Source organism: Mizuhopecten yessoensis, unplaced genomic scaffold (genome assembly GCF_002113885.1).
Source record: "Mizuhopecten yessoensis strain PY_sf001 unplaced genomic scaffold, ASM211388v2 scaffold2911, whole genome shotgun sequence".
Lineage (NCBI taxonomy): Eukaryota > Metazoa > Mollusca > Bivalvia > Pectinida > Pectinidae > Mizuhopecten > Mizuhopecten yessoensis.
Window position 1 is genome coordinate 92407 of NW_018404781.1, and position 11108 is coordinate 103514.

General features: G+C 38.1%; 2 protein-coding genes across 5 annotated transcripts in view; both read left to right on the top strand.

Moving 5' to 3' along the window:
* The window catches only part of LOC110446648 (phosphoribosylformylglycinamidine synthase-like), a 32051-nt gene extending 27420 nt beyond the window's left edge, over positions 1-4631 (top strand). For 2 of the 4 annotated variants that reach the window (XM_021491905.1, XM_021491903.1), the window contains exons 20-22: positions 1973-2130; positions 2782-2998; positions 4251-4631. In XM_021491905.1, the coding sequence (XP_021347580.1) occupies positions 1973-2130; positions 2782-2998; positions 4251-4312 (437 nt within the window). In that variant the 3' untranslated portion in view covers positions 4313-4631. Of the gene's footprint in view, positions 1-1972; positions 2131-2781; positions 2999-4074 lie in introns of all 4 variants that reach the window. The other 2 variants (XM_021491904.1, XM_021491906.1) reach the window with 2 other exon arrangements.
* A 3-nt stretch (positions 4632-4634) lies between these two features.
* LOC110446649 (phosphoribosylformylglycinamidine synthase-like) lies at positions 4635-11108 on the top strand. The gene is made up of 4 exons (XM_021491907.1): positions 4635-4896; positions 6730-6879; positions 7436-7597; positions 7965-11108. Exons 1-4 carry the CDS (start codon positions 4662-4664, stop codon positions 8273-8275), a joined length of 858 nt encoding a protein of 285 aa, XP_021347582.1. The 5' UTR covers positions 4635-4661; the 3' UTR covers positions 8276-11108.

Here is an 11108-nt window from a genome sequence, read left to right on the forward strand (position 1 = left end):
TGTGTTGTATTCACTTCAGAACAGGAGTGCAGATGTTGGAAAGCTCTTGTTTGCTTATTTTACCTTTAGATTAAATTTGGTCTGTTTTGGTACCAATACAGTTTAAATCGAATGCTATTTGATATGTTACCATGCATGTATGTAAAATGCATGCACATGCCTAGCTACTAGATATCAATTCATGTATTTTGTATTAGACTGTAATAGTTTGGTTTGGTTTGTTTGTGTTTCACGTCCTATTAAGGTGGCTCGACACATCGTCATCAGCGTCCATTTTCGTGACGTACTTCCGGAAAAAGTACAGCTCGGACTCAATTATCTTGATCGAAATGTGCATGTACACCGTGTCGTCATTTCCGTTTTGCGTATCGGGTATTCAATATCGTAGTGCAAATTATAGTAACACCTGGGCCGTTTGCGTTTAAACGGTCAAACCGATCGGACCACTGTTGTTCGTTTATTAAATAAGGTAAGACCTAGTTATCTGATGCTGCTTTCAGGCGAGCCTTGAGAAAGCCTTGCAAGTCTTGCATACACATTTGTAGGTCCGCCAGGATTTATACCCGGAATTGTTACATTTATAAACGGTCAAACCGGTTGTTCCGCATAAACGAACAGGCCCCTGGTAAACAATAGTACACGTGCGTGCCGATGATATGTCAACACCCGATATCGAGATTTTACCGGGAAATGTATAATCACACGTACTTCAGGAATAAAGCTTTCCAATTCATTGACATAAACAGACTCACGGGAAGACAGTGACATGAGACCAGACGACCTCAAGAAGGTCATATAGGAAACACATGGAATGCGGACGTACCAACCTCATATGTGCATATCACGTGCTTACACGAGTTCATAAGCTGAGGGAGTTTCGCTCTGTCGATTAAATCGTGTTTACAAATGTAGTCTACTTACTCTGTGAAAATAATGTTTTGTAAAATATCAAGATACCTATGAAATGCATGTGTGAGGGCACGTGAGAACGGCATACCATGCGATAGCCTCTGGTCACATATGTACCTGACATGTAATTATAAATATACCGTGAGTTAGCGGACTGTGGAATGATGTCCAAAGTGTACATGACTGAGGGTAATTTGGTTCCATTAAAGAACAATAAATTGATAATTTTGATATCATATTTTTGATTTATTTCCATCATTTGTTATATGTAAACAGAGACAACTGTCATTGTGTAAATGTCATCCCTCTGCAAAAAGTTCCGATTTTTTTCAAGGAAGATAACTCTCACCCGGATCAAAGTGATTGTAAAATGTAAAATAAATTAATTATAAAGCCATTGTGTATATTTTGTTCAATTTCCCACTCTATATGTATAGATATGTGTGTCCTGTTTGCTTTTAGCTTGTAGATAATCACTTTTATCCGTTCAAATTCAATAAAAAACACTTTGTGTAACATGTGTTACATATTTTGCGATAAATAAAATATTTGTAGGATTAATTATAAATGCTTCTTTTCATTTTTTTTATTGTTTTTATTGTTCCGAACAATGCCACACACAAAAAAAACCCGGAAAATATTAAAAGTGGCGAAAATTCAATTTTTTGGTATTTTTTCCAAAAAATTCCCCAAACTATCGGAATGTTTAGATTTTCATAAAATTAACTCTACATAGTTGCATAACCATTATATGAAAGTTTCAACAAATTTTGCTGGTTAATTGCGAAAGTGTGGAGCCACCTTAATAGCTATGGTCGTTTAAGGACATGCCAGGTTTTGGTGGTGGAGGAAAGCCGGAGTTCCTGGAGAAAAACCACCAACCTACGGCCAGTACCTGGCAACTGCCCCACGTAGGTCTGGAACTCGCAACCCAGTGGTGGAGGGCTAGTGGTAGCAGAATGTCAGACGCCTTAACCACTTTTGCCACCCCAGAGAGTGACTGTTAGTACAAGTGATTGTCTTCCTTAGCTGCAATTCAATAACAATTTTTGTGTTTTTTTAGGAGTATCCAATATCGATGTATTATTTGCGGAGGAGCTTGGCCTCGTATTAGAAGTACAGGAGAAATATCAACAGGAAGTCCTTGAAGCGTATTCAGCATACAATGTTCCATGCTATTTGATTGGTCATTCACTTAGCAGAAAGAAGGACGTGCCAAAAGTAATATCTTTATCTGACATTTTTATTTGATGTTCATTGTGTACCTTAATAATGATTACTGCAACAAGACTATCCATCACTTCTTGTTGTTGACTACCAAGGTAAATCAAATGGTTTGTCAAAAAGAATTGCAACATTGGTAACCTCTCATCTCAACAATTTAGTACATTGCCCTAAACACGTAACAGACGTAATCAATCACCAACGGTAAAATAAATACCAGGTTTCCTACTCGGGAATCTGTGTTAGGGATACAAATCTAAACACATACCTTGATAGTTTACCTGTTCACACTGTGTTCAGGGCTTCTTACCATCAGGCATTGTGTTTGGTAAGAGGTCCTACAAGTGTTTAGAATATGTAGGCTTAGTTAAAACATTGTCTGGGGTAACAAGCCCCATAAATGTTCTTCTACGTTCCTCTTCTAACCTGTATCACTAACCTGTATCACTTCTCTGAATTTTCCTTCCTGTCTCAAACTGCATTACAGTTTTACTTACTAAATGACCTTATTGTGCAGTTGGTGCATACATACCTAGACTCTATCTGTATAAAATGAGATATAGTAGCATTTGCATTAGACATGAAATTTTCCTATTTTCCCCCAAATCCCATTCATATTTTGGCATTAGTCACTTTCTGTTTTTGTAGATCCGCTTGTGTATAAATGGCGACCCAGTGTTGGTGGAGACAATGCCTGCCCTGCGTGATGTTTGGGAGGAAACAAGTTTCCAGTTGGAGCGTCGACAGACTTCAGCCCAGTGTGTGGACCAGGAACAGAAGGGGCTCTCTGAGAGGGAGGGACCTCACTACCATGTAGCGTTTGAGTGTGATATAGTGTCCTTATCACGTAAAGGTAGAGACACAAGTATGTATGATCCAGCACCAGCACTGTGTTCACCTCTAACATTGGGTAGGAAGTAACAAATCGTGTTTCATTATTGTTTATAGTTTGTTTGAATTGATTGTTTCAGGTTGAGACATAACCATTTCTCTGTTTTAGATTGTAACCATTTCTCTGTTTTAGATTGTAACATCAATAACCATTTCTTTCAAATATCTATTTAAAAAATTAACAATCACAATCACAGATTCACAATCTTAATTATCTTCATATAACTTGATCAAATTTGAAAAATCAGAAAAAATAGAAAATGTGACATATATTTACAAATAACGTGGAGTTCCATCACTTTTCATCACATGTATACAGGTCCTCGAAATCTTACTGTCCTGTCAAATTAATGCTGTTTTCTCTTCATTCTTACGAAGACAATATGTTGTGGTGCATTTTAGGGAGTGCAAACATTTTGAAATTATTTTCAGGAATGTTGTTGAAAAGTGTTGACATATAAATATCATGACCGTATAACAGGGGATAAGCTCCCTTGTTTAAAATCAAGAGCCTGGGGATTGAATTTCTGTGGCAAAGATATTTTTGTTAAAAAACAGAAGTTATAAAAAACCTTTCTTTTGTATTTAATTCTTTGTTTTAGAAAAATTAAGAACAAAAAGAAACTGTACTTCGGTAGTGATACATGTACATGCATTACAACATATAGTACTGAAAATTGACAAAAAATTATCTTAATAATATTCTGATAAAGATCCAGTTGAGTTAAAAGCACTTACTTTAATTTTGCTGATTATTTTCTAAGAAGCAGAATAACATTAAGACCAATTCTCAAGGAATCACTCATTCATCACTCCTGCTTTGTACTTGTTTGAAAGTGACCATGATTAGAATGTCTATACAATTGTACTTGGTAGTAAAGAGGCCAGTGAGAGTGGCTGTCCTGAGAGAGGAGGGCAGTAACAGTGACCATGATTAGAATGTCTATACAAGTGTACTTGGTAGTAAAGACGCCAGTGAGAGTGGCTGTCCTGAGAGGAGGGCAGTAACAGTGACCGTGATTAGAATGTCTATACAATTGTTCTTTGTAGTAAAGACGCCAGTGAGAGTGGCTGTTCTGAGAGAGGAGGGCAGTAACAGTGACCGTGATTAGAATGTCTATACAAGTGTACTTGGTAGTAAAGACGCCAGTGACAGTGGCTGTTCTGAGAGAGGAGGGCAGTAACAGTGACCATGATTAGAATGTCTATAAAATTGTACTTTGTAGTAAAGACGCCAGTGAGAGTGGCTGTCCTGAGAGAGGAGGGCAGTAACAGTGACCGTGATTAGAATGTCTATACAAGTGTACTTGGTAGTAAAGACGCCAGTGACAGTGGCTGTCCTGTCAGAGGAGGGCAGTAACAGTGACCGTGATTAGAATGTCTATAAAATTGTACTTGGTAGTAAAGACGTCAGGGACTGGCTGTCCTGAGAGAGGAGGGCAGTAACAGTGACCGTGATTAGAATGTCTATACAATTGTTCTTTGTAGTAAAGATGCCAGTGAGAGTGGCTGTCCTGAGAGAGGAGGGCAGTAACAGTGACCATGATTAGAATGTCTATACAAGTGTACTTGGTAGTAAAGACGCCAGTGAGAGTGGCTGTCCTGAGAGGAGGGCAGTAACAGTGACCGTGATTAGAATGTCTATACAATTGTACTTTGTAGTAAAGACGCCAGTGAGAGTGGCTGTCCTGAGAGAGGAGGGCAGTAACAGTGACCGTGAAATGGCTGTCGTTCTACAAATGGCAGGCTTTCACGAGGTCTGGGATATCAACATGCAGGATCTATGTTCTGAGGCGATCACCCTAGACAAGTTCCAGGGCCTTGTGTTTGTCGGCGGCTTCAGCTATGCTGATGTTTGTGGATCTGCTAAAGGTTTATAATTTGTTAAAAAAAACACTTCTATAAGTTGATGAAAAAAAAACCATTTCAATGCTTGAAACTGTCTATATATGCAACCAAACACATTGATATTGACTGAGGATAAATTCTCAATATTTTTAGGTCACCTGAGCTTTAGCCATTTTGAAAAACTATTTCAAACTTAAAGTCAAGTTCTGCTGGGCTGATTTAACTGAAACTTGGTAGGAATGATCAACTTGTGGTCCTGACAAAGTGTTGTTATTTTTTCGGGTCAATCAGAAATCCAATATGGCCACCACGGTAGCCATTTTGAAAAACTATTACAAACTTAAAGTCAAGTTCAACTGGGCCGATTTAATTGAAACTTGGTAGGAATGATCAACTCACGGTCCTGACAAAGTGTTGTTATTTTTCGGGTCAATCAGAAATCCAATATGGCCACCAGTTTAAAAAACCATTTCTAACTTATAGTCAAATTCTACTTGGCCCATTTGAACTGAAACTTGGTAGGAATGATCAACTTGTGGTCCTGACAAAGTGTTGTTATTTTTTCGGGTCGATCAGAAATCCAATATGGCCACCACGGTAGCCATTTTGAAAAACTATTACAAACTTACAGTCAAGTTCAACTGGGCCGATTTAATTGAAACTTGGTAGGAATGATCAACTCACGGTCCTGACAAAGTGTTGTTATTTTTCAGATTCAATCAGAAATCCAATATGGCCACCAGTTTAAAAAACTATTTCAAACTTAAAGTCAAATTCTACTTTGCCCATTTGAACTGAAACTTGGTAGGAATGATCAATTTGTGGTCCTGGCAAAATGTTTTTTTTCAGGTCCATCAAAAATACAATACTGTCGCCATGGCTGCCATTTTGGAAAAAAACTATTTAAAACTTAAAATCAAGTTCTAATAGGTTGAATTAACTGAAACTTGGTCTTGGAATGATCAACTCATTGTCCTGACAAACTTAATTTAAAGTTATAGTTAACTTTTTTTTACTCAAATTTTGGTAGGGATGATTGACATCATTATCTCCACTTCATATTTCAACAACAAAAATTAATACTGTAGGACTCAGGTGACTGTTAAGGCCCATGGGCCACTTGTTTCTAGATATAATACGTAATTTAAAACATGTATAAAGTGTAACATAATGGGCTGATGATATGTATTGTCAAGTATTAGTTATCCATAGAGAGCAACACTTGAATCAAAAGGTTAATTGAGGTCAAATTCTATACAAATATTTGTTTTTATAGGAGAAAATTACTTTTATTCACTGCATATGCCTCATAACACATGTAGAATAGAAGGTAAATGCTCATGAATAGTTAATGTTCCATTGTTTGCTAAAAGTACTTGGAGAAAATTTTATAGGGAGTTTTGGAGTTGAGAGTTAGAGGACGAAGTTCAGGAAAGTGAGCCTCTAGAGAGAGAGGCCAGGGAAGGTCCGTGTAGAGCACTTGGTGTACATAGAACTAATGATGTTGAAACTCTTTATAATCTTGGTACTGATACATTTGCTGTCATGTTCTAAAACTGTTTAAACAGGAAATGTACTGGATTTTTGGAGAGAGATTTTACATTTACATTTTCTAAAGTTTTAACACAATTTTTTTTTCTATTTATGCAAACAATGTAGGTTTAAGTGTCACTCGATAGAAAATTCGTATTTCTGTGAAAATTCGGTCAGAAAACCCCATTAACGGCAGGCCATTTCCTTCCTTTGACTGTTCTTGACAAGCTTTTTTTCTTTCTTGTGTCTGTAAGTTAACAGTAGTTTCTAGCTGTCAACATGTGGTGAAGATCTTCCTTTACATACAACCTGCTACTCTTGTAGGTTGGGCAGCAACAGCCTTGTTCAACAAGTCCGTACAGCGACAGTTTGCTAAGTTCAAGGAGCGAGAGGACACCTTCAGTCTGGGAGTATGTAATGGCTGTCAGCTGATGGCACTTCTAGGCTGGGTAGCCTCTGATGATGACCAGAAAGGTAAGACAACTCCGGAGTGCTTTACCGAGAATACGTCATTTATCTGTGAAAACTCTGTCATCGCTCTATCAACTTCATCCCTCAACAGAATTTTATTTAAGTTGATACTAGTGTTTGGTATGGCAATGTATTGAACAATTTCGTGTTTCAGGTTACTGCATTAAAATGTCACTACTTTATTTCCTCTCACATATGTCACAATGTGTAAATGCGAAGGGATTTGTATCATTTGTGATGCATTGTTTACCAAAGTAACTGAAAGTATGTTGCATTCCAAATGGTATATTGTAGATATGTCGAGTAACCCGGCCTATGTTTTAGTGCTATTTATCAGTGATTGGTTGTCAAAATGCTATACTATTGAATATCTTACATAAGTATTTTGAACATAGTCTTTGATATATTCACAGCAAAACTGGATAGTTCATCATGTTTTTATTATATAAAACATCTGGGTACCATTCATATTTGGTTAATAATTCAGGTGCTGAAAGTACAAGGACTGTCAATACCTGTTAATTTGTGATTTACGAGCAGTTTTGTTTTTGGATTACAGAAAACAGTAACAGTGGTGTTGGTCAGGGAGTGCTGCTGGACCACAACTTATCTAACAGGTTTGAGTGCCGTTTCTCTACAGTGAAGGTCTACGACAGTCCGGCCATCATGACTAAGGGTATGGAGGGCACTACATTTGGCATGTGGAGCGCCCACGGGGAAGGTAAGTCTAGATCTATTTTTAGTAATTACTAAAATACAAAGGCAATTAAGCCCAACTTTTCCAATGCATGATATATTAAAACTGCAGAAGTGATAAGTATTACAAAGAGTAATGCAATCACAAAGGAGTGCAGTATTATAATACATTGTGAAGGTGACAACACTGCTGTTATACACATTATTGTTTCCTTAATGAAGATGATGTCATCTTTCTTCGTCAATATATTAGCACTTTATATCAATTTGTACGTGAATGTAATCAATTTTAGCACTTAGTTAAGAATTCTGTAAAAATAAGTTTGCATACTGTATTTACAACTCTTGTGGTTATGGCCATTGTGTCAATATTAAACTCTTATTTTAATTAGGACGAATGGTGTTCAAAGACCAGAGAATCTACCAAGATCTGGTAACCAAGCAGCTGATCCCTGTCCGTTATGTCGATGACTTGGGAGAGCCGACTACAGTGTACCCAATGAACCCTAATGGTTCACAAGATGGGGTAGGGGCTCTGTGCTCGGAGGACGGGCGACACCTGGGTATCATGCCCCACCCTGAACGATGCTTTTTGCCGTGGCAGTGTCCATGGATGCCAGCTGAATTAAGAACCACAATGGATGTAACACCATGGTTTAAAATGTTCACCAACGCATTTGACTGGTGTATAGACAATGTTTGACGTAATAGTATAGTCAGGTGGCTGTGTGTTTCAAAACCAAAACTGACGATGCAATAACATCTGATTCAGGGAATTCTCATTTGCTGAGAAAATGATAGATGATAGATTTTGTGGTCTACATGACTGTAAATTAAATGGTGACTGATCAGGTGTTCCAGAAAGGAAATAGTATGGGGGAGATTTTGTGTGCCAACACGACCATGTATGATTTGGGACGAGGGGAGAGGGTGTTTGTGTTTAGCATGACTGTGTATGTTTTAAGGAATTAGATGGTGACCTTGCGGGAGCTCATCCAGAACGGAGAGGGAAGATGTTTTGTTCAGCATGACTGTGTATGATTTAGGAACTAGATGGTGACTGTTGGGGATGGGTCGAGAAGGGAGGAGATATTTCCTTTTACTTGTCAAGTATCGTGAGGATACTTCACTTAAACATACATTTATGGAAATCAATAAATGTGTCACAGCTTATCATTTATAATCAGACAGGCATTGCTATTATTTTTTTTATTTTTTTATTTTTTTAAATTCAAAGGTTTAACATAGGGGGAAATCTGGATCCCCTACCCCAAGCTTTGCCCCTCCAGTGTATGACTGAGAGAAGTTAATACTGTAGATCTGCCCCTCCAGTGTATGATTGAGAGAAGTTAATACTGTAGATCTGCCCCTCCAGTGTATGATTGAGAGAAGTTAATACTGTAGATCTGCCCCTCCAGTGTATGACTGAGAGAAGTTAATACTGTAGATCTGCCCCTCCAGTGTATGACTGAGAGAAGTTAATACTGTAGATCTGCCCCTCCAGTGTATGACTGAGAGAAGTTAATACTGTAGATCTGCCCCTCCAGTGTATGACTGAGAGAAGTTAATACTGTAGATCTGCCCCTCCAGTGTATGACTGAGAGAAGTTAATACTGTAGATCTGCCCCTCCAGTGTATGACTGAGAGAAGTTAATACTGTAGATCTGCCCCTCCAGTGTATGACTGAGAGAAGTTAATACTGTAGATCTGCCCCTCCAGTGTATGACTGAGAGAAGTTAATACTGTAGATCTGCCCCTCCAGTGTATGACTGAGAGAAGTTAATACTGTAGATCTGCCCCTCCAGTGTATGACTGAGAGAAGTTAATACTGTAGATCTGCCCCTCCAGTGTATGACTGAGAGAAGTTAATACTGTAGATCTGCCCCTCCAGTGTATGACTGAGAGAAGTTAATACTGTAGATCTGCCCCTCCAGTGTATGACTGAGAGAAGTTAATACTGTAGATCTGCCCCTCCAGTGTATGACTGAGAGAAGTTAATACTGTAGATCTGCCCCTCCAGTGTATGACTGAGAGAAGTTAATACTGTAGATCTGCCCCTCCAGTGTATGACTGAGAGAAGTTAATACTGTAGATCTGCCCCTCCAGTGTATGACTGAGAGAAGTTAATACTGTAGATCTGCCCCTCCAGTGTATGACTGAGAGAAGTTAATACTGTAGATCTGCCCCTCCAGTGTATGACTGAGAGAAGTTAATACTGTAGATCTGCCCCTCCAGTGTATGACTGAGAGAAGTTAATACTGTAGATCTGCCCCTCCAGTGTATGACTGAGAGAAGTTAATACTGTAGATCTGCCCCTCCAGTGTATGACTGAGAGAAGTTAATACTGTAGATCTGCCCCTCCAGTGTATGACTGAGAGAAGTTAATACTGTAGATCTGCCCCTCCAGTGTATGACTGAGAGAAGTTAATACTGTAGATCTGCCCCTCCAGTGTATGATTGAGAGAAGTTAATACTGTAGATCTGCCCCTCCAGTGTATGACTGAGAGAAGTAAATACTGTAGATCTGCCCCTCCAGTGTATGACTGAGAGAAATAAATACTGTAAGTGTGATAATCTTTATATTTTTGACTGCAGTACCTTGTTATATTCTTTGCTGATGTAGGACTATCTGGTTAAGACTTAAGTGTAAGGTGTGTTTGTTTTGACCTGCTCGTGATAATTAGTGCAACTGTATTTACTGGTATAATGTTTGTACATGTATCTATATATGGAAATGTTGACAAAAATGAAATGGTGAAAATACCCCGTTGAATATATTTGATGTGCATCTTGAGGAAGATTGTGCTTACATTCTCCTTACAAAATGTGTATTTTGTATATAAATATGGATTGTTTGTGTCTGTGTCATAAGCATGTATGCACACCTCATATTTTCATTCCACACTCAAAATGCATGCGAATCCATGAGTAATATTCTGAGTTAGTGCTACTAGCTGCCTTTACTCTTGATTGTTCTAAAACTGATGTGTTTGCCTTTTTGTTAGCCTAAAGTATTTCCCGTCTTATGTCATGTCGAGTAACGGTAGGTCAATAATTGTGTTCTGATTGTGCTGTAGATGACTGTTGTAAGGATGAGATAAAATGAAGAATATATGACCACATGTCAGACATGTTTCTTTCCATTCCAACTCGAGGGGAAAATATATCCAAAAGCTCAAAATATGTTATTCCTTTATAAGTACATGTATAATGACAAACTTGTAGTCTCACTCAGTTACAATTCTATCCAAAGTAAATACGATTCTTATATGCTTTTAATGCAAGAAGATTTTCAACCTTGTTGCATAATTACAAATGTGATCAGAAAATGGGAAAACAGTGTTGTTTAGAGAAAGTCCTAAGAATCATGAAACTGACTGACGTGAGAATTTTTGGTAGATTACATGTTTTGATTATTTAACAAATTATGAATGCCTCACTTTTGCTGATAGAACTAACTTCATACCAAGGATTTTTAGCCCACCATCATCTGATGGTGGCCTATTCAAATCACCCTGCATCCGTGGTCCGTCCAT

Excerpts from the sequence above, each read along its gene's own strand:
- LOC110446649 (XM_021491907.1), top strand. The coding sequence starts at position 4,662 with ATGTCTATACAATTGTACTTTGTAGTAAAGACGCCAGTGAGAGTGGCT. Across the intron at positions 4,897-6,729 it reads TGTTTGTGGATCTGCTAAAG|GTTGGGCAGCAACAGCCTTG; the intron begins GTTTATAATTTG and ends CTACTCTTGTAG. Across the intron at positions 7,598-7,964 it reads GTGGAGCGCCCACGGGGAAG|GACGAATGGTGTTCAAAGAC; the intron begins GTAAGTCTAGAT and ends TATTTTAATTAG.